General features: G+C 36.9%; 1 protein-coding gene across 1 annotated transcript; it reads right to left on the bottom strand.

The window, feature by feature from the left end:
* Positions 1-1991: 1991 nt before the first annotated feature.
* Positions 1992-22221, bottom strand: LOC135075413 (uncharacterized). The gene is made up of 28 exons (XM_063969857.1): positions 22052-22221; positions 20369-20511; positions 20017-20181; positions 19616-19808; positions 17351-19510; positions 17008-17148; positions 16562-16702; positions 16227-16372; positions 15822-15892; positions 15266-15357; positions 13627-13887; positions 12689-12874; positions 12171-12295; positions 11558-11719; positions 10953-11042; positions 10556-10754; positions 10064-10189; positions 9685-9813; positions 9018-9221; positions 8542-8748; positions 7423-7516; positions 6996-7097; positions 6326-6465; positions 5369-5609; positions 3409-3576; positions 2917-3004; positions 2472-2577; positions 1992-2123 (listed from the first exon to the last, which is right to left on the bottom strand). Exons 1-28 carry the CDS (start codon positions 22205-22207, stop codon positions 1992-1994), a joined length of 6168 nt encoding a protein of 2055 aa, XP_063825927.1. The 5' UTR covers positions 22208-22221.
* Between the last annotated feature and the right edge of the window lie 4264 nt (positions 22222-26485).

Raw genomic sequence — 26485 nt, forward strand, 5'->3', positions numbered from 1 at the left:
TTACTATAGTCTATCCAATATAGCTTGATTAGAATGACGGCTGTCAATAGAATGTGACTAGTGCTGGGTATGTTTCGTACGGTTCATATAGATGTATCGATAAGTTTTCGAAAAAATGATATAAAAAAATGCACCCAATTTTTCTTCATATCTTTATTCATAAAAATGACAATTATGATTTAAATTTAAAGACAGTAAAATTTAAAATTCATGTCAAGGGTGTACAACCTAAGTCGTAGTCATTATCATCAGTGTTCTTCAGTGGTTTTTTCCTCTCGCTAGAGGGCGGTGGGCATCTCTTCTAGAGCAACGGTGCTATGAATACCCAAAAAATTACCGGTGATTGATTTCCGATGTTTGATTATTTAAGAATGAAATGTTTTTTGGTTTTTAATAGTAAACATTTAGAAAAACGTATAACTTGACTTAAATATGTTAAAAAATTAGTTAGAAAAAAAATTTGTTAAATATGTTAAAAAGTTAGTTTTAATTTAATATGACATTTGTCGATATGTCCCAACACTAACATTTTTGTAACTCGAGATAACCTTGTAGAGACGTCGTTAATGCTCTAGCTTGATTTTTATAATTTCGAATTACTACTTATTGGTGTAATTTAACGCTGCATTTACACGAAATTAACATTTTTATTGGAAGCACTGTCGTCGAAAATATTGTTTGTAGGTCAGACGTGAATTATTTCTTGTCCGCCAATATTTAGCTCTCATTGATCGCTACTACAAAGTTATGTCGTTACTTTTGATGGCAGCTGTCATTCTAATCAAGCTATATTGGATAGACTATAGTAGATGTTCAACATTATTTATTAAAACTATTAAATAAAATTCTTTGATTTATAAACTACGACATTATTTTTTCCTTTAATCTGACGTTTGGGCTAAGTTATATCATTTTACACCAAATAATTAACCAAATTATTAGTTGCGATTTTCAAATGTTTTTGATCTAAGTAACTTATAACATTTTACACATGTACGAAACTTTTGTGGTTAATGGTATTAGTCTAATTGAATCATTATACACAAAATAAATAATCTTTTGTCTTTTACTTTTTGTGCTATAAATTAAGTTACATTATTTTTCACCAACCAACAATACATAGTTTTTTTTTGTGTATATTAATATGACTCATCTTATATTGTTAATCACAAACTCAATCTGAACAACTTCAATCGTGTAAAAAGTAGTAACACGAGTCATACCTCTTGACACAATAAAAAAGTGAAAGGAGCCTCCGGTACACTTTGTTAAAAGTAGACATGTATCAATTTACACGAAAGAAAACTCAAAATTGGTTCACAAAGCCTTACTTGTATCATTTGACACAAACTTATTTTCTTTTCTAAACGTCGTAGAAACATACCGATTAGATACAAAAATAGCTAATTTTTCAGAGATTCACATTATGTTATAAAGTCAATTTTGATCTAAGTCGAGTTAGATCCCTTTTCACTGGGGGTACAGAATAGATCTAGGTATTTGGTATAAATTTCAATTTGATACCTTTATTTGTTCGTGAGAAATAAGGTAGTAAGTTTCATTTTATTAAAATATTTTTATTATATTATATAACTAAAAAAATGTAATTTTCGCAATTTTTCCTATATTTGCATTATATGACAATGCTTTATGCCAAATTTCAAGATTCTGAGTTTACGGGAAGTATCCTGTAGGTTTTGATTCCTTTGCGAGTGTCGAAAATTTGTTGAAAATATCGACATAATCGGCTGTATCTTTTGATTGGCTTGGCTTAGAAGTTTGATATTTTCACAGCTTAAAGGGACAAGACCTGAGTATTTCATGTGAATTTCAGCTTGATACGTTCACGCGTTCTTGAGATAAAGGGTCTTGACAGACGGACGGACGGACGGACAGACGGACAACAAAGTGATCCTATAAGGGTTCCGTTTTTTCCTTTTGAGGTACGGAACCCTAAAAAGCTACCCAAAATAAAACCAAAATTGAATAATCTAAACGTTTTTACTCTTCATAAGTTCCTTCTTTAGCTGCTTAGCTTTAGCGTACAATTCGTGCCTCACTTCAGGATACGCTTCTAACAGGTCTTGCCAGGTGTTGAGTCGAAGGAAGACCAGATCCACTACCTGGTGGGATATGACGTCATTGGATATAACATGCATAGCAGTTTGAACAGCAGGACTTGGCTGAGTTGCACCACCTTAACTTTGACAGACGTCAAGAATCTGTCAAACTGCACAAAAACACCGGTTAAAGTTAAAGTTACGGTTAAAGTTAAGTGCAACTCAGCCGTAGTTAATAGAAAGAAAGAGCAGCAGAGTACAGTTTAGCAAATTTTATGTATTTATATGTATTCTTTTGTGAACAAATAAAAAAAAGCTAGAAGAACTCTGAAAACCGGTCAAATCTAATAAAATAAAGCATTAAAAAAAATCTACATCTGCACAAGTTATGTGAACATTATAAGAACTTACAGTTCTCGTATAGTAGCTGAACTGGTAGGGAACGTTCGGGAACATTCCAGGAATCAGTCCGAAGTAACCATTGGTGCTTAGCAGTGACATAAATTTCTTCTCTCCGCTGAAATTACAAGAATTTGAATTTTAGTTATAACAAAGGCGCTATCAAAGCAAAATTGAATCTATTACAAAGTAAGCTACCGTGAGCTCACTTTATTACGAAATCTATAAGTTTACGATCCTAATAAATTATAAATTACGAAAGTTTGTATGTTTGTTACTTTCACACAAAAACTACTAAACGGATCTTGGTGAACTTTACAGTATTGTTGTTACCATAATAATAATGATATATCTATTTATAACGATCTGGGACAAGCTAAAATTCACGCGGGCGAAGCTGTGGGCAAAAGCTGGTCTTGAATAAGATACCAACAAAAATGAAAGATAGGTACGTTACTTTGAATCAGTGTACCACTTCTCTACTTCTCCTTCGTGTATAAAATACATACACGGAAAAATATCGCCCTCTTGAACCATACATTTACCTGAAAAAAAAAACAATTTTATTTTTAAACTCTTTTAAATATCCCAAGCCCATAGATTTTCACAATAATTAACTTTGACACCAAGCAATAAAAAATTGAAATAACATGCAGATCAGGGAAATAATAATTCATTCTCTGTTTTGGTAGATTCTATTTATTTCTTATCTACAACAATTACAATGTATCTTAGAGCAGACCATAACCCGCTAAGGTGGACCGGTGGACCTGTTCTACCAGGGCCGCGAGGAGAAAACCTCTATAAAAAAACAACTGGAGAAGGATATTCGGAGTTCCTAGAAACCAGAATGGATCGCTTGAGAGCGAGCTGAAGCATGAAAATTATACATACTTCAATGATGGCTGACTCTATACATAAAAGAAATAAAACATAAACATTGACCAACCAGGGAATAAAACGACCCTCTGGAACCTGGCCACCAGTTGCCTTGAGAAGTAATGAGGCATGTTCTTGAAGAGAGAGGGCATCTTCAGGTGATGCATGTACAAGGCGCTGAGCAAATCCTCGCGGAGGCACTGGGGCGCTTGATGGGCTAACTCGGGGAGCCAGTTACCTATTAGATAGTGATAAATTAGCCGAATATTTACCCGATTGCGCCAAAAGGAGGGTCATTTGAACCACTGTTTACAGAAACTCTGTTTAAAACCGGGATAAAAATAAATATTTTCCCTGAAGAACAGAATTTAATCGAATCTATTTTGGATTGAGAATGCATATATCGTCAGTTGCAGGTTCACTTGGGGTAACTGACAAAATACAGTTTTTCAGTAGAGCCGTTTAAAGTTTTTTTTCGTCTTAAATCGGACATAACTTTTTTCCTATTTAACCTTTTTTGGATCTGTTTTTACAGAAATGCTTAGAATTCTACGCGGTTTTAGATTAAATAAAAAGAATTATCTAATATGTCTTAGTTAAGGAAATAAATTGCAGTTACACCAATGTATTTTTGTACTTTTGACAGTTACACTAATTTTACACCATACTTTTGGAAAAAACATAGGTCAAATTGGTGTAAGTACTGCCCAAATTAAAATAATTTGATGTTTTTGCTGGGTTTTGTTTACTTAGTTGCTGTATAATTTATGTAAAAGTATTAAAAAATAAGAGCATTCATGAAAAAAATAACATTTTGTCGTTTTCTTTGTTTTTTTTTTAATTTTATTAGAAGTAACTTTTATTTTATTCATTAAAAAATGTTAAAAAAGCCATGGGAATCAAGAAAATATGTGTATTTAATTTTTTTAAGACAGGAATATTGAAATAACTAAAATATTACTGTAAAAGTAAGTAATTTCAATATTTTTTTAAGCTTTGACTTACCAATACCGTATTTAGCTCTACAGGGCTACTTAAACTGAAAACAAAATGGATTTAATTTCCCACCTCTTTATAGCAATGTTGAATTAAGGTCATGAGTACTACAACAGTAAAAGTAACAGAGTAACAACAGGTTAATGTTAGCAACGCGCAGTGACGCCTAGTTGGCTGGATAGTTGCTCAATATCAATTTTTTTTTGTTGAGCTAACTTTAACTTCTTTAACTGATACTGCTGGTATAATAATAATGTAATATGCCTTAAAACTTTCTAAATTCCTATTTTATTTCATGTTATAAACCTTAGCAAATCAGTGTAATTGCAAAGTTTTGTAGCAAAATTTTTACATTATTACAGATAATACACCAATTCAACCTGGTAAAATTATTACAATGTCAGTTACACCAAAATTGTGAAGGAAATCTGAAAAGTTCACACCTGAAAATGTCCGTGTAATTGTAATTTTTTTAAAGCTAGAATTTTTTTACGTATACCATTCGAAAAAGCAGAAAAAACTAAGAAAAACTGTATATTTAACTCAAAAACCGTATTTTGTCAGTTACCCCAAGTGAACCTGCAACTGACGATATTGTCTCTTATCGCTCCATAATACCTAAGTGAGAAGCCACACGGTGCGGTGCGGCGCCGCACTGCAAACATCACTGTACACATTCTTTTGCCGCATCACAGTACACATGTGGTATGCGGCGCCGCAATACGGCACCGTCTCGCTCAATCGAAGTGCGGGGTGCCTGCGGTGCGGCACCGGAACGCACCGTTTGGCATATCATTGATTTTTATATGCAGGACGCCGCAGCGATATCGCTCGGGTGCCGCGCCGCCGCCGCAACCGCACCGCACCGTGTGGCTTCTCTAACAAGTCACAATAATTTTACTAAGTCGATTATTGAAAAATGTTGCTTTAAAGAGCTAAAAACGAAATAACTTCTTGAGAAGGTACACAGGACGATTACGTTAAAATCTAGAATATATCAATTAAACAGACCTATTTAAAAAAACACTACCAACCTCTTTGCCTTTCCCACAGTTGTCTAGTATACTCTTGGATGTTCCTCAACAAGGTTGGAGACAGACCACTATGATGGAGGTAAGTGCTCAAATTGTTCACACCATAGTCGTACTGGTAAAGTTCTCGAAACTTCGTGTAAACGGCGGTTATGGCCAGGCTTACGAGCCACAAATCCATAAGCAGAATAAAGGAGTTAATGAACACCTTGTAGTATGTCTCTTTTATTGTTAGAACCACCACCTATAATAGAGTAATATGATGTTTCAGTAGTGGCATTTATACGAAAAAATCTATATAAATAAAACTCAAAGGTGACTGAGTGACTGACTGACATAGTGATCTATCAACGCACAGCCCAAACCACTGGACGGATCGGGATGAAATTTAGCATGCAGGTAGATGATATGGCGTAGGCATCCGCTAAGAAAGGATTTTACGAAACTCCACCCCTAAGGAGGTAAAACGGGATCCACGCGTACGAAGTAGCGGGCGGCCGCTTGTACTCTTGAGACTCAAAAGCTATTATGCCCAAAAAGCAAATAAGATAATAAATAAGAGAAACAATGATTAAGGCTGAGTTGCACCACCTAACTTTGAGCGTACCTTTAACAGTTAACCGGTGTATTTTGTATGGATTTCGACAGATTTTTGATGTTTGTCAAAGTTAAAGGAATGAATGATGATGAAGAAAGGATGGTGCAACCCAGCCTAAATATTCTTCGTTAGATAAAGTTATACATTCTCTTGAAAGGTACCTCTGAAATCGATTCGCTACAGCTCGATTTTGACCATAGCAACTTCGTTACTTAGGCTGAGTTGCACCACCTATCTTTAACAGACACTATAACGATAACCGGTGTGTTTTGTATGGAGTTTGACAGATTTCTGACGTTTGTAAAAGTCAAAGTAAGATGGTGCAACCCAGCCTTACTACTTAATACTTAAAAGTAACTAACCGTATCCAAAACCGTGTGAGTTTGCAGTAGAGTGACATACATGAAGGCCACCACATAGTCGTGCTGCCATCGGCGAGGCACGACAAACGATATCTTATACGCGTTGTTCACTTTGAAGTACATCGACATCCGTGAACATCCTGTAGGTGAAGAAATAAGTGTTTGAACAAGAATACATTTTACTGTAGATAGATCCACTCACAAGGAGACCGACGACCTCATAAAAGTAGCAGGAAAGTGCTGGATGCAAGCCGCTACCAACTACCAACCGGGAGATGTGAAAATCAATTTGAAGAGGCCTATGTTCAGCAGCGGACATCCTGTGGTTGAAATGGTGATGAATCATTATCATTGATGATGATGAATTCCTTAAAAATTAAGGTATCAGAATATCTTCAAGGCCCTCCAAACAGAAGACAACATCGCTCGTCACCAATCTGCTTGTGACCACGATTGCAACAACACAGATGAAAAGTCAAACTGTCATCATCATTATCGGTTCATTTAGTCTCCACTGCATGAGGGTACCCTTTCCAATATACCGGTGGCAGGTGAAGGATTTGGCATAAGCCTCCAAAACTACATAAGATGCACTGCGTAATAAATGTCGCATTTGAGTCCCTTCACTCACAGTTTTAATTTGTTTGATAAAATCTTATAAAGTTATCACCGTCATGTCTTTGTTTCACTGATATCCATTCATCGCGGTCTATGCTCGCATTGTAAGAAGGGGGCAGCTCCAAAATCGGCACCGGAAATGGCTCACCAGGGCCTGAAGAAAATAATTATGACACAGTAAATAATTGATAATTTAGTGCCTTTGTGATGCGCATTTCAGCATGCGTGCGGGTTTCATTATTTCATACATGTTTTTCCTATTATTCGGGAGTGCGGGCACACAATACGAAATCTTTGTCCTGCGTGTACGGTGCAACCTGCAACGTGATATGACGTGCCGAAATCCGCAACACAGAAAAAAGAGACTTAATTATTCTATACACCGACTCGTAACATTAAATACAAAGAAAACAAATAGCAAAATACAATGAAACTCTCCACGATATCTTACTACATTGTTTAAAATTTAATAAAGTCACCTCTACGACAAGCCACGTAAATCCAGCCGCACACCATAGCGTGAATCAAGAGAATCACGATAATGAACTTCATTAGAATCGGAGTCACTTTACTCTGAAACAAATACGCATCACAGAGCCAAACAATAAGAATTAGAAACTACATATTCTTGTGCACAAAGTTATTTTAAAATTTATTTATTTAAACACTTTATTGCACACAAAATTCAAAAGACAACATAATTGCCATATGGCCTTATCTTCCAGTCAACCTTTGGGCTAAACAGAAATATAGAGTAGGCGTATTATAGCATGGCGATTTGCATTCATTGGGTTTTGACTTGCTACATCGATTATAAACCAAGGGTTTCTCTGACTTATCTCACCATTACACCAATGATTCTGAAGTACCTTCTTAAAATGCTATTTAGCCCTAAAACCTAATTAGTTTTCAATTAAATCAGATATTTTGTTAAGTGATTCGTGGCATAAATTGTCTGATTCGTCGTGTATTTCTCATTTGAGGAACTACACCAGTTACAGTGTAACTGAAATTGTCTGTAAAATGTTTCCCAAAACCTTACCACAAACGGAAACAGCCTTTTTCTCCAGTTCAAGACTTCATGGAGCAAGTCGTAAATATAAAAAGGCCACAAAACAGCTGCTAAGCAAATTACTGTTCTCGTAACTGCTTTCGTTTATTTTAGTGGCACCTAAAGCTTGCCTAATAAAATAACGAGAGTTTTTGAATTTATTTTCGAAACTGGGAAAAATCTTTTATTTAAATGCATTATTTGAGAGCTGCCAGACATAGCGTCTGCGGTCAGTGCATAAGAATTATAAATGAGAATTCGTACGTTTCTCTCGGTTTATTTTCGGCTTTTGTTTAGCATTCTGCATAATGAAATTGGTGTAGAATTATTGACTTCTATAAAAATGTGCGGAGACCGGTACTTTTGGAAGGCGTTCATGGGGATACAGATCCGAATCAGATCAGAACGATAATGTGTTGGGATGTTGGAACCATCAGACATTTCTTCAGACGCCCTCAAAACCCATACCATTATCACACAATAAGACCATTTCAATTTTGAAATTTCATAAGTCTTGAATCAATTATTATTATTATTAAAAGCTCACCTTAAAACTGGTGCAGAAATGGACATGAAACTCATACAGCAGCCGAAGTCTCAGCAGCCTGGCAAGTTGGTAGGCCCAGTTGCCGTTGGCCAGGGTTACCATGGGCACGATCAGAGATATGGCATCGACGTAGAACCCCCAGTACAGTAGCAACCGATGTGCTAGACGCCTCTTGACGAGAGCATCGCCGACTACCACTAGCTCTACCTGTAATTCTCGGGAAATATTAAAAACTATTTTAAAAAACGCTATCTGTTGTTCATGTTGTAGAGACTCAGAATCGGCGGTCTGTAATCAACTAAGTAGTTATTCTAAAATTATACATACAGGTATAACTATACCATAAACGGATAAAAGGCCAAATGAGATGGGATTTTCAAATGGCGAATCACTACCAAGATAAATGAAGAACATTGATAACGAATGTACAGGAAAAACAGAGAGTAAATAATTTTTTGACAACTAATAAAACATACCGTAAAGAACTCCGAAATAATATGAGCGAGGTGCAGTATATCAATCGCTGAGAGACTCCAGTAGATGTCCCGCCGTATGTCTTCAGGCACAAAACTGAGCAGGAAAACCAGTACAGCCGAGACAAAGGGAGATATCATCCACGCAAGGAACAACCATCTTGTGTACCAGTTCCTGCCGCGAGCTTCTACCGGCTCTTTCATGAACTGCAAGAAATTGAAGTTAAGGGAACTCTTTCCCATTATTGGCCGCCGTAATTCTAGAAGAGACTCTAGATACGAGGAACGCTGGTTCCAGCCCTGGTCACTGGACTATTGTAGTGAGCCCACTCGTAGGACAGACTCCATAATGTACAAAAATCATCATGCGTAACATCGGGAAGTCGTCCCAAAACCATTCCATTATCACAATAAGACCGTTTAAATTTTGAGATTTCGCAAATCTTGATTCACTTAACTACTCTTGAATTTTATGAATAAAACGAGTGTTATAATAATGAAATATTTAAAGGGGATTAAAACAACATAAAACAAAATGATTTACGAGGAAACATCTTGCAAAACAAACCATGAAATGAAAACGAACCATCCATTTCGTTATATTGAAACATTTTAACTGCATCGTTACGTTCGTACTTGGCACTTTATATTTTTATAGACGTTTACTTACTGGTAACTTTATCGTTTTGCGTCCTCGCAAGATGTACTCTATGGTGTTGTGAGGATTCTCGTGAACTTGTTTTTTGACTGCCATAAAGTCGTATTTTGATTGCCGGTTTCGAGCTATGTTTATTCTTATCTAGAAGAAAATCAATTATTTATGCATTAGGAATTTGTACCAAGAAACCATATTTCTCCAAAATACTATGCAGAAATAAATGTCGTGCAAAAGATTTGCAACAACTCTCGAGCCTGAACTGATGTATAAATTTTTTTCGAATCTAAAGTTAAATCCTCAGCATGTTGGCACCTAAAGGATCTCCTAAAATACTACATACCTTAACAGCCGTACTGCGGCAAATTTTTAGATTTATACACATAGTCGTTACCTGATCAGTGATAGTATCTTGGAACTGGCCGATAGTCATCTGCAAGACATCAGCATACCCGTTGGCAACCGCTGATACCCGAACAGGACGCGGTTCCGTACCGTCCAGCTGACCGAATATACAGCCCTGTTCAAATTGTAAAAACAAACAAAAATGATCTCAAATATTTAAATCTAAATCGCTATTATAAAAACCCGTTATGAGAAAGCAAATAGAATATGCATTAAGTCAAAGTGGATAAACAACAGTGGTAAAAAGAAGCAGCGCAAGAAATACATTCACGATTGACTGAGCCTATTTCAAAGATTAACTTTGTCATCTTTGTATTGTAAGGATGTATCATCAGAAATGGTCGCTGTTCAGACTGGTCGGTGGTGTTGAACTAGTAAGATGGTCTTATAACCTGTGAAATCAGTAAAATCAGCACTTATAAATAAACGAGTACTTAAATACTTATTTGATACAATTTCTGTAAATTATTCTAATGCTTACTTTAGTCAGCTCAGCCAACGTCTTCCCATCCTTGCTGATGGTGACCTTTCCTCTATGCACCACAAAGACGTAAGGCAGCAGATCCATCTCCCTCATAATCTCCTCGCCTGGTCGCAGGTACGTTTGCAGGCCAGCGCTGGACAGCTGCCTTTCCAGGGGTTCACCTCCCCGGAGTAACGTGTCTAAGGCTTTAAAGGTTCTAGAAAGAATATATTTTTATAACGACGTACCTATGTAGTACTATAACAGCAGTGGTATTTACATGAAAGTTCGCTATATTAACTAAAGAACATCCAGCTTGAGGAGTTTGTTAAAATTCAACGTCTACATATTGCCTATCGACAGATAGGATATTCTCGTAAGACAGGGAAAGATGAAACTAAAAAAAAATACGTACTTTTTAAATAAATAGTAGCTCAAGTCTTGTCTGAACACTACATGACCGATGCGTTCATTCATCAGATGGTGTATATTTATGCCTTTATTTCTGCAACAAAATTGAAGGAGTAAAATTACTACAAAGGTTGGTGTCCATCAGGGAACCAAATCGAGTCCCATTTTAGTCCTAAGATATCAAGGTTCCATTAGCGTGGAGCACGGAGCTCTGAGACGAAGCGAAATTTATGAAGTAAAGGAATTCGGCGACCCAATTTACGTGAGACTTTAAATATTAGTCAAGGCACTCTAAAATACTAGAGGTAGAAACCATTTTCACGTTTATCCTCTGGTTCTGGAGCTAAGGGCTAAAAATTGCAATAGTAAAGGATTGCTAGCATCTTCTAAAAAAAAATAATTAACTTGATATTTAATTTTATAGTATTGACAGACGTCCTGGTTCTAGGCCTGAGATGGTTATCTCAGTGTGCATGAGAGAGATACGAAATAATGTCAAGGAGGACGAAATTGCATCTAATTAAGCCTAGGCGCAGACAGACATAGTGATCTATTTACATGTCATCATCCATCTGTCAATTTACTTTTAATAATCATAAAATAAATCACCTTATCCAGTAATATCCAAAATGGGCAACAGCATTATCAATAAGCTTCTGATCAACCCTCTCAGCACTTAGGAACTTCTGCAACTGACTGATACCGTGTTGGTAGAGTTTGTTCCCCCTCGCTGCCAGTATCAGAAGGGTTAACGAGTAACACATGACGTACCTGCAACGGAGTTATTTAGTATCGCACTAGTATAGTAGATGTGTCATTTGTCAGACGGGCCTTATGTGGGCTTTTGATATTACAGGCATAGCGCCTAACTGAATAGCGTGGTGCAGGAACTTTCGTCAAAAGTCAGTGAGATATATGATATGTGGTTTAGACACTATCGCAGAACATACTCAGTATGTGCTAATCCTAATGCCCCTATAGAATCGGTATCTCCATCATCATCATCAATCTATCCTTCAAATAAGGCCTGCATTTACCATACCCACTGTGCTCTTCATCGGCATCATAACAGACGTTATATGCAGCCTTTACAGTCTGTAGCCCTATCAGTAATTATGGCGGCTGTCCACATAACTTCTACCATACGAACAAAGATAAGTATCCGCCTGCAATCTACTTCAAAATATTTACGTCTATAAACGTTGTAAAGAGTGAGACTCACCAAAAGACAATGCCAAGGGTTACCAGTACGAGACCAACGCCGAGATTGCTCCGGTCTATATGGAACTTGCCGAGGTTCATCCTCATGAGAGCGCTCTGCGCCAGGTTCAGACTCTGAGCGAACAGCTGAAATTAAAAATTAAATTCAATCAAAGTTTTAATGCAAAAACTTGTAGTAGCTTTGAATGGGACAATGAAGTTGGAATAATATTTATGTTTGTTTTGGAATTCAGAAGAGTTTAAGTTTGGTTTAATATCAATAAATGTCACAAAATGACGTATGTTCCTGAATTAATTAAGACCTGCTGCGATTAATAACTGCTGCTACTGCTAATAAACGCAGCAGATGACACGCCAAGTATTTATGATGTGATAATGGCCTTAAAATGACCATAAGTTTCAGTCAAAAACTAAAAATCTTTATCTCTTTTACTGTAGATCTTGTGTATTTTTATGACCAACTTACAAATATTTTATCATGCAAAAGTATACTCTACCATAAAGGAATACGGTCCTCACCGTGTGCAGCTGGTCCACTGTAGGATTTTCATCCAGCACCATGTAAGACGGTAGCCAGCACTCGTTGATGCGCTTCATAGACATGAGGTTGCCTTGGTCGTCAAACGTGAAGTCGATGCAGTGGTTCATGAGGTAGTGGCTCCCACCTAGCATCACCAGAGCTATCATCAACTGCCACTTTATTATCTGGAAACAACTTTTAGAATTGGTTTTGGCCAATAAAACATTGATAACGTAAAACAAATACGATGCATGAAAGATACGTTTTTTAATCTAGAACTCAACTTGGCTGCCAGTACTTACTGGCCCATTCATCAACTGTCATTTCAATATGTTTTTGGTCAAAATATCTGCGGTTTTCGATGTTTTTACATTTTCATATTGTTTAAAATACAATATTAAAGTGTAAACGCATCGAAAATTTTATTGTGGATATTTATTCTAAAACTGAATTAAATTTGACAGTTGAAATCCGGATTTGGACAAGGATTGATTATGGGAAACGGGCGTAAGTGATAGTAAATCAGGAACATAACATAATTTTGCACTATTATACCTAAATGAGAGTCAAGTCCAAAACTTGGAAAGTTGCAAGAATTGTCTCTACTAGCTTAGTTCGTTCGTTCGTTCGTTTCAGCCGAAAGACGTCCACTGCTGGACAAAGGCCTCCCACAAGGATTTCCACAAAGACCGGTCCTGCACCGCTCGCATCCAGGCACCTCCCGCGAACTTCACCAGATCGTCGGTCCACCTAGTGGGAGGCCTGCCCACTCTACGTCTTCCGGCTTCCGGTCTTCCGAGCCGGAATACTAGCTTAGTATTCGTGCTAAAATTTGGTCTAGACTGGGCATGTTTTATTATGCTTCCGCTTATCATCGTATTTCCAAACACCTATACCTAATGGTTGTGTAACAAACAAAACATAAATAAATACAAACCAAAATATACACGGTATTCAAAGACGGCAGATCAGCTATATGGTTGAAGAACTCCATCAAAATATACAGATGTGCGAACTTGCAGAATGTATTCATGAACATGGCCTGGGTTTCGGTTATTTCATACGTGAGGATGATCTTAAAGAACTCTGACCAGGGAACTGCACCGACCACGTCCAGGAAAAAGCCCCTGGTCAAGTAATGTCGAATACACATGCGAGTGTCGTATATGAGAATCCCTTTTTCGTTGTAGTAAGACACCTGAAAGCAAAGACTAATGTATTGAATGTACCTATGTTGTGTTTTTGGCTAAAGAATACTGAGGAGAGTTGTGACATTGTCGATGTTTTAGAACTTATTAACTACTAGCGAGCTCGTAACAGTGGGCGTTTTTTAATTCAAGCCTCGAGCTACCAGATGCGCGCTGTTGCTAGATGAATAAGGTTTCCAAAAATCGACAATGTCACAACACAACTCTCCTCTGTTACAATTTATTCCTCTTGGTCTCCCCTACCTAGTGCAACAATTAACGAGAAATAGATAAAAAAATACTTATTAAAAACTAAACTCCCTCTCTCTCTCCGTCGTTTTTCAATATAAATTAAATATTTAATAAATAATAATATCAACACATTATTTATGTGTTAGAACAATTCCTATAACACGCCAATGATACATGCTACTTAGATAATATAATAGTTAACCACAGGTGAACTAACTCTAAAGTCTCCAGGCAGACTTCACATCAAAGGGATGGCTATAGCTAGACCTAGATAGTCTGCCTAGTGAAACGATAGCCTAAAGGACGTAGCACACTTATCAACCCGGAGAGGGATCGTATCAACTCGAGGCGGGCAGTATTCGTATGAAACTCCATACTGCAACGCACACTGATCCACACTGTAACAAACGCTCGCCTCGCGGTTGATAGCGCGCGAATGGCGATGAGAGCTAGCGAAAGGCGACACGGTGTTGATCCCTTTCCGAGTTGATAAGTCTGCTATGACCTTTAATCTTGAATATACTCCTGACTAGACAAATTTATCGAGTTAAGTATTCAGACAGCGTTCTCCAAACTGACTATAAGTATTTTAGCTTCGGGGATGATAGTAATACTTGATAAAATTAACGTCTTGAACATCGGTTTAGTAACTATTACTGAACTGAGCACACTAGACTAATAGAATCTCAATTTGACACGTATTTTTGGGATTTTGTATGAGTATGTAGGTCAATTTGATTTTATTATTTATCTTAGCACTAGTATTATATTATCTGTGTCTTAGCTCACAGAATCCATTTTAGTTTTTCATCGATAACAATCTTTTACTGGCATATTAGGCACTAGCTTTTGCCCGCGGCTTCACCCGCGTGAAATTTACTTTGTCACAGATCGTCATAAATTATAGCCTATATGTTATTCTGGGTTATAAACAATAATACTGTAAAGTTTCATCAAAATCCGTTCAGTAGTTTTTTGCGTGAAAGAGTAAGAGACTTCCAGACATCCACACAAACTTTCGCATTTATAATATTAGTAAGATTATTATAATTATTAATTAAAATGCCTTGATACTTTTATCAAGGAAAGATAGAAAGATAGTTGACTTGATTAAGAATGTAGATCATTTATACTTACAAACATCTTCAATACAATATCAACAAAAGCAATGGCGTCGCAAAATGCACTTGTGATCATTAATTGTCTTCTATATGGCGCTCCACTGCCACCTGAAAGATGACGATAAACGACTATCATCTGAACGTTTATCAGCTCAGAGTTGCACAGCGTGCTATGGCTATGCTCGGTGTTTCTTTACGAGATCGAATCAGAAATGAAGAGATCCATAAACGAACTAAAGCTGACATAGCCCCACGGATTAGCAAGCTGAAGTGGCAATGGGCAGGGCACATAGTACGCAGAACTGACGGCCGATGGGGCAGCAAGGTTCTGCATTGAAGGCCGCGTACCAGAAAACGCAGCGTGGGACGTCCACCCACAAGGTGGACCGACGACCTGATAAAGGTAGCAGGAAGGCGCTGGATGCAGGCCGCTACCAACCGTGCGATGTGGAAGTCATTGGGGGAGGCCTATGTTCAGCAGTGGACGTCCTATAGATAAAATGATGATTATGATGATCTGAACATAATGTAGGTACCCATACAGCTACATGCCAGATGAAAGTAAAAATTACCTTGTAACGAAGTACTTGCAATTGACACTATGACTATAAAAGCTCGGAACATCATCCAATAATACATCCAGCTGCAATAAAAACATTTTCTTATGTAAGAACTCATAGAGCGATAACACTTAGATATTATTAGTATATGTAGGTGTGTGTTGCCAGTGATGGTATATGGATCTGAGACGTGGTCCCTTACTATGGGCCTCATAAGAAGGCTCAAGGTCACCCAAAGAGCGATGGAGCGTGCTATGCTCGGAGTTTCCCTGCGCGATCGAATCAGGAATGAGGAGATCCGTAGGAGAACCAGAGTGACTGACATAACCCGCAGAATCGCTAAAATCAAGTGGCAGTGTCGTCACCCTGTATTTATTTAAACCCCACTACGTGACTCTACGCAACTTATCTACTTACTCAGAATCGGGATCCAGCCAGCTGTCAAAATCGAAAGCCGTCAAAGGCGTCCACTCATCACTTTCAACAACAGATTTTCGTCTATCCGTGTTTGGTAGCGACGACGCTCTAGCAAGGAATATTCTTTTGCGAAGTTTCTTTTGATACTGCCAATTAAAAAAGGGAGTAAGAAAGGAAATTTAAGTCCTAATATCAATGGTGAGAATATGCAATGGTCATAATATTTTGTGAATCACTATCTGTCACATTCATAAGATCAAAAAATAATCATTTAGCGATAAGTACATAATCGAAATATATGATGTATGTTTTCTATATGTATAAAGACTTCTTACGTCTCTATGCTTTTTCACATACGCTTCGAACATTTCTTCAAATAAGGGCCCAAATTCTTTAATGCAATTCTGAAAGTAGCTCCACTCGTTCGGATATCGTTTGATAATATTGAAGAAATCTTGTATCAGAATGTATATCAACTGGAAAATCATGTCGAGTGTTTATTGAAATAATATTAGAAGAAACTCATGTACAAATAAGGCCCAGAACACACGGTGAAACGCAATTGCAACGAAACTGCAACTTCTAGTTACTTTTGAGTTGCCATCACACATGACGCGACCAGTTTGAAACCGGTTTGAAATGGTCGCGTCATGTGTGGTCAACGGAATCTATGGCAGAAACTTAGATGCAACTCAAAGGTAACTAGAAGTTGCAGTTTCGTTTCAATTGCGTTTCACCATGTGTTCTGGGCCTAACTGTTTCAAGTTTAAAAATTACTTACCTCGCATTCTGTACAAGAGGCGTAAGTCCTTAGAGAAGGTTTACGTAACAAAACTGCACTCACAGAAACCATCTTACCAGGTTCGTAATATGATCTTAGCAGTTCACCTTTTTCATTGTGATACTCGCATTTTATATGACCCTAAAATACAAAAATGTATTGTGGTGTATTATTCTTTGGAACCAAACTTGTTATAATGCTATAGGCAAATTAGCTCCAGAGAGGTCAGAAACATAAATTCTGACCTCTCCATGATCTTTTGAGAGGTATGTCTTCAAGACAGGAAGGAATAGAACTTGACTCTGAAATAGGTACACGTTGCCGATAAGATACAATATCTTACTTGCACAATCCAAGTGACATTTCTACATTGCACCCCAAAAAGGAACAAAGTAGCGTTTTTGGGCATAATCAAATATTTCGCAGCATAAGCTAACTCCCTCACCAACAACGGGTCTGCTCCTGCAAACGCTTGGGAGTTGCTTATGATCCGTTCAGCCACCTCACCATGCACCTTCCAGTAGATATCAAATGGTTCATTCTTCATTATATGAGGATGCATAACGTCAGCCCCATGGTAATATTTCCATTGACACACCAAATATCTATCCAGACGTTTCATAAGAGCATGATGAATTTTGTGGTGATTGTAATATGACTTCAAATTCGTCACAAACCATTGATAGTTCGTAACCTCTCTAAACTTCAGATACAAATAAGCAATGAACCTCGCTTTTGTTATCATGTATATTATAAATCCGATGTAATTTATCACGGCACCAAAGTAAATGTCAGTCAAAGATAACGGAGGAAATTCAAAAAATAATAGTTCATAAGCATACCCGATAGCTACTCCCAAAAACTGACTTTCAAGGTCGCATTTCACCGTTCGGTTTCCTTCATTGCAATACTTTTCACCAAAGAAATAAGATGTTGTCATTTCGGGTATGTATCTATCCGCGACGTATATCACGTAGGCAATAATGTAGAAATAACAAAAATTCGTCAATATAACTTTATAGCAAACGTTAAGAAGCAATTCTCTGTCTAAGCTCCACTCATTTACATAGTCACTGGCGAACAATATGTATACTTTGAGAAGGCGATTGAATTGGAATATGTAATAGTATTCTGGCTTACCAGCCAAAATCGCCAAAACTTCAATCCACACAGTGGCAAAAATATCCATAACGAATCGGGCACTTTTGCATCGAGTGAACATAACAGCAGCGAAATTATCAGACAAGTTGTCTCTCTTGGTCGAAGTCAGAAGGGAAATGCCAATATCTGCAATATAAACAAAGTCAACCCAGCACTTTACAAACATAAACGATTTTAGAACTTTCTTCCGCGTGATATTTGGTGGGTACATGATCAATGCAAGAAACACCGTGAACATAACAATATTCTTCCAGACTCGAACAAAAGTGGAGTTAGGTGTTAATATCCAAGGGAAATTCGTATTATTAAATAAACTCTTTTTGTGTAGCTGAATTTCGCTACATAAAACAAGTTGTCCGATATATTTAGCACAATGATATACGGCTTCTTCTGGGGGCAGTTCGCATCGACCTCCGGTTTTCTTCTTCCAACTGGCAACTGTATCTGATATTTCCCACCAGCGCCTCTTAATCCACGCTATACCCTCGTCTTCCGCTCTATCAAGTCCCCTCACGTGTTGTTTACACGTATAAAGCGTGCGTGCATGTTTTATTCTATCTTTGACTGATTCTAAAATATTCTTTCGGTCTGCTGGGAATTTCTGCAAAGCTTTTAATAAATCATATCTAGATACCATGAAAACTTCGCAATACGTTACGCAACGCACAACTAAATTCCTTTTCAGAGGTGGTACCAAGAAACTGACATCTCCAAAAATTGTGCCGTCGCTCAAAGAAAGCAAAGGTGTCACACCATCGTCAGCTGATACCAGTTCTACAATACCAGATTTTAAATAGTACAGGTTGGTGTGGCAATGAGGTCCAGCAAAGAATTTCTCCCCAGGTAGCTTATAGTCCAGGCTAATACATTCACAAAGCCATCTTTTGAAGGGTGTGGATGTTTTTCTTAGTGTGGGGCTATGATAAAACACAGGCCAAACTAAATCTTGCCTGATATCAAGCCGCAAGTATCTAGGTAATTCGCCAATGATTTCAGGAATGCTGGTGATCCCTCTTCTTTTCCTCCACATTAGACTATAGAAACTGCTCACATTTTGATAAGCTACAGGTGAAGGGTTTCGCCTTTTGGTTTCTTCTGTAATTTTTTTCACGGTTGGTTGAAATGTGCATATTCTTCGCAAATTCAAAATAGATTCTGCGAACATCTTCGGCATTACCACAAAAATGTCTACAACGTAGCTGATGATCATAAAACTGCTGACTAAGCAGAATTCCAAAATAGTAGAAGGTTTAGTTTCGTCAAATAAGCAATTAACAACAAATCCCATAACAAATGATGTTCCATACACATACGTTGTAAATCCTTCGTCGGTTTCGTTCATCTGTGAAAAAGTATCAGCTAATTTTAATCTACACAAAGCTTGTCTGGTAGTTTTGCAGATGATATAAGGTACAAAACGACATTTACTGTAATGCTCAATTCTTACCTTGTGAACCACATATTTTCTCCAGTCGTAAATTTTGTTTCTACAATTGGCACAAAGACCGTGCACCGTTAGTAACACAAGAAAACACCCCACGCAGTTGACGCATATCATTATAAATATTGTGAATCCAATCGTCAATTTTATTATCGAATGGGTTGAAACCACGGAGAAATGTTCCACTACTCGGTATATGCTGTAAAATTAAACAACTTGCAACAGTGCCGAAATATCGGAAACTCAAAATTAAGGTACAATGGTAATAATCCCGTCAGTAATAATAATTAAGTAAAATCAAAGATATGATTTTTTTAAGAATCAAATTATTTGGTCTCAATTCGTTTTAAATAAAGACTTGTCAGGTGTGAAATAAAATCTTTAAGCGCTCTCTTAAAAAAACTTACACAATAAATTCAGAGAAGGCCAATATGTTTGGCCACAGCTGAACTGGTGGGCAAAGGTCGTAAGTTGACAGAGTATAAAACGGTACCAGAGCGATCACATCAAGTAACAACAGAAAAGCTGATTTAGGTAGGTGCTCCCTTCTCATAGCCTTGTCCGTTACTTGCCTGGAAACATTGAAAACCTAATATTATTTTGGCTATAAATACAAAATAAACATAGACTATTTATTATATCTTTATCCATCATTTAAGGGAATAGCAAAAGATATTCCAATACTTTTAACAGTAGGTACTTATCCATTTTTTAATTCTACATTAAACTGACCTATTATTTAAAAAATCTAATAAATACCTGTGCACAATATGAAAGAAAGTATCAGCAAAGTATATTATATCGCAGAAGTACCAGTAAAAGTACTTAACAAAAGTCAGGTAAATATATTGATCCATTATTGGGGAACAGTGAGTAATGGAGTAGACCGACCGAACTGGACCCTGAAATAAATAATGTTCCGTGTAGTCTTACCTACTGCTTGTTTGTCAAATGCGCAAGAGTTCAAAACATATTATGCATGCGCTACTTTAGTACAGCATATCTAAGAAAAGGGACGTCAATTCGGCTTTGGTCAAGTAAAGAGTAAAGATAAATAATGATTGCTTAGAGATTAATTAATTGAGTTAAAGTACTGAAATGACGATGCGGTGCACTGAAATATGGTTTTACATCTCGTACTTATCGGTTTTTCCGATCATAATCAATGAATGATTAATTGATCTATGATACAATAGTTAGACTGTATTCTGGTTTAGGCCTAGGTGCAGACCACCGACTTTTAGTTGGTCGATAGTTGGGCCCGATTCTAATTTGTATGAAAAATCGGCCGATACCAAATCGGTGTAATGTGCGCACTTTCATACATGCCCATTGCCCATACTGATCAACTGCCCGACTAAACTATCGGCCAACTCAAAATCGGTGGTCTGCACCTAGGCTTAAACAATTCTGTACTTTTTCTGTTACACATTATTCTAGGTCAAGCAAGTTAATCATGTTTAATCATAGTTCATAGTCATCATCAAAGATTAGTTCTATACCCATTTCCCTATTGAAGGTCACATGGCCTGAAGCGTGATACAGATTACACGTGGAGCATGTTGGAGCAGATGGTATATCATATTAAAACATAACACAATTATATTAATTGACTCGCCTAACAATCTATCCATCCCATAATTGTGTGTTAATTCACTAACTAAATTTAAACAAATTAGTGATCCAAAACTACAAAATACAACCCGGTCGAGCTAACTGCGCACCTGGCAACCGTGACGTCACATCGACGCTCTAGTATGGACGGAGTGAATGTAGGTGAGCGGGTAAGGGAGTGGAAGAGTCGTATTCCAGCGAGATGCGCAGTTTGCTCGACCGCGCAGTATCCATGTGCAAGACAAGGCAGGTATTTGACCGCAATCGCACCTGGTGTTAAGTGAGATGCAGTCTAGGATGGTACATAATCTGCCCTGTACTACCCGTTCGCGCTAAGTTTGCCGGTCCGTGGAATGCGCGTCCCCTCCCCCAACCGCGATTAAACGCAATTAATGTGTCTTATTTTACGCAAATACACAATTTTTATCAATAATAATAAATAAAAATATTTTAAATACAGTTTGATAAAGTTAAAGACACTTTCCTTGAGTGACGTCATATCACCAGCGGCAAACTTAAAGCGAACGGATAGTAAGTGCCTATTTACTCTCGCCTTAAAAAGGCCCGGATTATAGTGTTCAAGAAAGACAGCAGCAGGCAGCGAATACCAGTCCCTAGCTGTTCACATTATAAAAGAGTTATCGAAACATTTAGTGCGAGCGGTGGGTCTAGACAAAGTGCAAATTATAATCGCAAACCAGTCGAAAAGTGGTCGAAAAGCCCCTTTTTTGTATGGGGTTTTGACGGATTCGATTTTCGATTCGATCAAAAAGTGCGTTTTGTCTAGGGGGGCTGGTGGAATGTCGACAATGTACAACATTTTCTTACCAAAATACTCTTGGCTATCACGCTGACCAGCACAAACATCTTGAAGACTGGGTTGAAAGGCAGGAAGATCACGTCACTCCAACAAATCTGCGACTCCTCATCATCTTCATCATCATCGTCATCGTGTTCTGTATTACTATGCGTATGCGTGGCCATGATTATACGTTAAACACAATCTAAAATATTATTTAAATACGCTAGAATAAAATAATTAATTATTTAATCTCACAATTTTTTTATTATCCATTAAAAATTGACATTAAGAATGACAAGTAAACACATACAACCAACATACAACGGCTTTCTTTTCTGCCAGAATGCAAGAAGTTCTAACATATTTTCACTCAACTGCAGAAATATTTTCTAAGCTTCCTGGATGAATAAATAAATAAGCCCCTAGATTTATTTGTATGCAATAATAATATGATGTAACTTTCTACAATACAGATCAAATAAATGATAGACCTACTTCTTACTAATAACATTTGAATTCGATTCAAGATCGCTTCCTAGTTAAGCTAGTTATAATACCATCAATATACTTTGCCTAAAGATAAACATTGTCTAACTAAAATTTTATAGCTAGCCCTTTTTAAGAATTTTGTATAAAGTAGGTACCTATATTTTTACTACAATCTCTATAAATAAAATCAGATGCTAAAAGGTAATAATAAAACGAAACACAAATTATTTTAAACCTTTATTTTAAAGTGAGGAAATTGCAAATGACCATATTCATTTTATAGGGGAAAAGCCAGAAAAAAGTTAATTAAGTTCCTTTCGGCGCGTAAAGCAGTTTTCGCCTTTTGTTCCTCAAACCAATTAAGCTTTGAGAAAAATGAAACCGATTTCTTGAGAGACGTTTCGTTTAAATATTTTGAACCAGTAAATCTGCATTTTGAAAATCTTGATAACTATTTATATAAGAAAAGATGCATTTGAGCACATCATTTTAGATACACGATGATAGGATTTACATAGTGTGAGCAGGCCTCCCACTAGGTGGACCGACGATCTGGTGAAGGTGGTGGAAGAAGGCGGGAGGTGCCTGGATGCGGGCGGCGCAGGACCGGTCTTTGTGGAAAACCTTGGGGTAGGCCTTTGTCCAGCAGTGGACGTCTTTCGGCTGAAACGAATGAGAATTTACGTACTATATAACTTATTTAAGTATTCATTACTAAGATCCTTGATCAAAAACATAACTCTCTTTCTTGAGCAGTCGGGTAAAAAGCATGATTAAACTGTTGGCTGAGCTTGGAAGCAATAAATGAATATTTCAATTACTTAGTATAAATATTATTATGGAATTGTATTTCCTAATACAAACAATGTGCAAAACATTAATCAATCATCATTATTATATTTTCATGACCGCATTTGTAATTTAGGTAGAAAATTATTACAATAAACACGCTACCTAATCTAGATTTTGAAATGAATATTTAATGTTCTAAATTAGATGAAACTTGATTTGGGACATATTTTTTATTTGTAAATATTTAGTCTATGTAGGTTCATTATTTGTATTATTCTTAATTAATCAGCAACATCCAATAAAGGGTTTTAAAAATAATGATGAAACACATTTTCATTATAATCAAATCTAATGCTCTTTTTAACCGACTGCGCCAGACTTAACGCCAGATTATTCAAATTCTCATTCAAAAACTTGAGTTTCACTAGAGTATAATTATGTACTAATTTACATTGCAAGATGACGATATTAGATAAGTAAGCAAACTTGAATTTCCTAGTATTTTCTTAATATTATTTAAGTACTCGTGTTTGAATATGCTGTTCATCCAAGACTTGAGCGTGGTTGAACTAACACTATTCACTCCATCATGCCCTCGCATCTGAACTAACTTTACACGATCCACCGAAACTATCCGAAAACAGGAATGCATTCTTAACAAGGGTTCTGTACCCTGAGCACGAAAAGCTCTCATAATCAATAGCAATCGTATTCCTTATACAACCTTAGCTGTTTTGTTTTTCATGACAAAAGAACCCTGCTATAATTCTAATTTTATTCGTGCTCCGGGCACTAGCTAAAGCGTGATTTGCTAAACGCGCGTCAGACAGAGCTCTCGTAATGAGCACTAATGCTTCTCTCATTTAATTAAGATAATGTGCCCTTTTGAGGCAACAGTAAAAGGGATGCGGGCGAATGCGTTTTTCAAATTCTCTTGCTCATTCTGTGTGCAGGCTTTTGGGATATGTTTGTAACTTTCCGCTTTTTAAAAAGAACTAGTGCTTAAAAAGAACTTGTATTTCGAAACCACAAAGTTCGTGAACTCTACCTTTATTTTTTACTTAAAGACACAGTGAAACATTTTCTAAAACTAAACAGCTTCGCTACTTAGATTATCAAAAGCAAAAACAAAATTTACAATCACAATTATTTACTTTAACGTGGAATCTAGAAGCACTTCGTGGACTTGCAAATGTTCGGGAGTATTCAAAATAAGCTTCACTAATTTAGCAACGTCTCGAATCTTCAATTTCGGCTCATCCGGAGAATGTTCGGCTTCACTTTCAATACTGCCACATGCAATATTGGTTACTTTAATATTTGCTTCCAAATATCTGAATTCATGTCTCAGTATTTCATTCACAGAAGTGATAGCCGCCTTCGAAGCTATGAATACGTTTTTCTTAGAATCTTCTGGAATTTGATAAGCACATAAATCATTGATGTTTATAATATGACCTCTGGTTTTTCTCTCAATCATGGAACCAGCAGCCAGTCTTGTGCATGCTATCAGAGCGTTAATGTTGATGTCAACCACTTTTTTGAAGTCTCCCAAGTCTCCTGTACTTACTAAACAATCCGCATTACAATATGCATTGTTCACTAACACGTCCACTCCATCATAAGCTTCAATTATAGTATCGAAAGTTTCTCTCAGTTGTTTTAAATTGGTTATATCGCATTCACACAAGACAACTTTACCGTCTATAGTTGTATTTGATAAGTCAGTTAGTTTCTTCTTTGTCTTATTTACGATGTCGTCACTTTTACCGAATCCAATGGCTATCATCCCGGACTTCGCCAATCGCTCTAAAACGTTAATACCAACTTCGTCACTACAATCAGTAACCACGACTACTTTGTTAGCCCAACACTTCATACTGCTGTGTACTCGTATACGTAGCTCTTGCTTGCTAGGATAAACGTAACGTTCTAAAACTGTTCGTAGCTCTATCGCTAATATACTTAGAACTATGGTACGTCATCGTTATTTAAGATCAATATCACGAGAAGATCAAGATCCTGCAAGTGTTTTATAAAGTGTTTGTGATCGGTTGTCTTGGATGAAAGATAATTTATTTCAAATTATATCATAGGGTTGTATTTAATTGCTTACAAAAAAAAAAGATTGAACAATAAATAAGTATTTTATCAAGAAAATATTAACAATTTATTAAAATTGATATTACCTATCTCAATACTTTGTAACCTAAAAACAATCATCGGTATCGTAAAACGTAGCAGTTACCGTGGTCGTTTTACGATCCCGTAGAGTTTTGATCTCAAGATTTATAGATACCAATGGATAAAACGTTTTATTGCTTCCAATCAAATAAAACATCTTGCAATTTAGTTTCAGGATTACAAGCTTCGGGATAATAAAAATATGTTCAGCTTTACGGAAAATACAATGTTTTGTTGTTCTCCTTCAATATCTTACTATACTTATTGTGTGATTTATTATCGACGTGTAAGTTTCGTGTAACTTGTTTAATAAATTAATAGATTTCATGCAATGCATGAAAAATTACTTCATTGACCTGAATACTCCGCGGTGCAGACAATATCATTAAAACCACGTTAGAGACATCTTTAGTCGTTAAATGCGGGTTCTTATTGAAGAACTCTTCATTAAGAAATTCAATCCCCGCCGTCTTAAATATTCCAGTCCGGACAATGCCCGGAGAAACGCTGGTAACCTTGATCTTACGGTTCAGGTGTTTGAATTCATTTTTGAGTAGCGTGTTCAAAACGGTCATAGTCCTTTTTGAAGCGATGTACATATTGATCTTTGGTTCAGCAAACGGAGGCATGTAGTGTCCACATATACTATTGATATTGATTATCTGACCAGCTGTGTCTTTCTTAGTCATCGATTCGATCGCGAACTTTGTGCAAGCAATCAACCCGTAAATGTTAACATCAGTCACTTTCTGCAGATCTTCTATGTTCCCAGTGCTTATCAAGCCTTCTTTTCCGATCGCTGCATTGTTTACCAACACATCAACTCCACCATAAGCAGCTACTATTCCCTCAAATGCGATCTTCAAATCTTCGTCATTCGATATGTCACACTGGCAAGGAATTAATTGCCCTTCAACTTTGCCCCAACTTTCTAGTTTGTCAAACATTTGGTTTACTCTCTCTTTGGACGGCTCGAATCCAATAACAATCATTCC

Source organism: Ostrinia nubilalis, chromosome 10, assembly GCF_963855985.1.
Source record: "Ostrinia nubilalis chromosome 10, ilOstNubi1.1, whole genome shotgun sequence".
Classification (NCBI taxonomy): Eukaryota; Metazoa; Arthropoda; class Insecta; order Lepidoptera; family Crambidae; genus Ostrinia; species Ostrinia nubilalis.

Coding starts and splice junctions, on each gene's coding strand:
- LOC135075413 (XM_063969857.1), bottom strand. CDS start 22,207: ATGGCCACGCATACGCATAGTAATACAGAACACGATGACGATGATGAT. Junction 15,358..15,821: donor TGCAAGTACTTCGTTACAAG/GTAATTTTTACT, acceptor GTCATCTTTCAG/GTGGCAGTGGAGCGCCATAT. Junction 2,124..2,471: donor TCAGCTACTATACGAGAACT/GTAAGTTCTTAT, acceptor ATATCCCACCAG/GTAGTGGATCTGGTCTTCCT.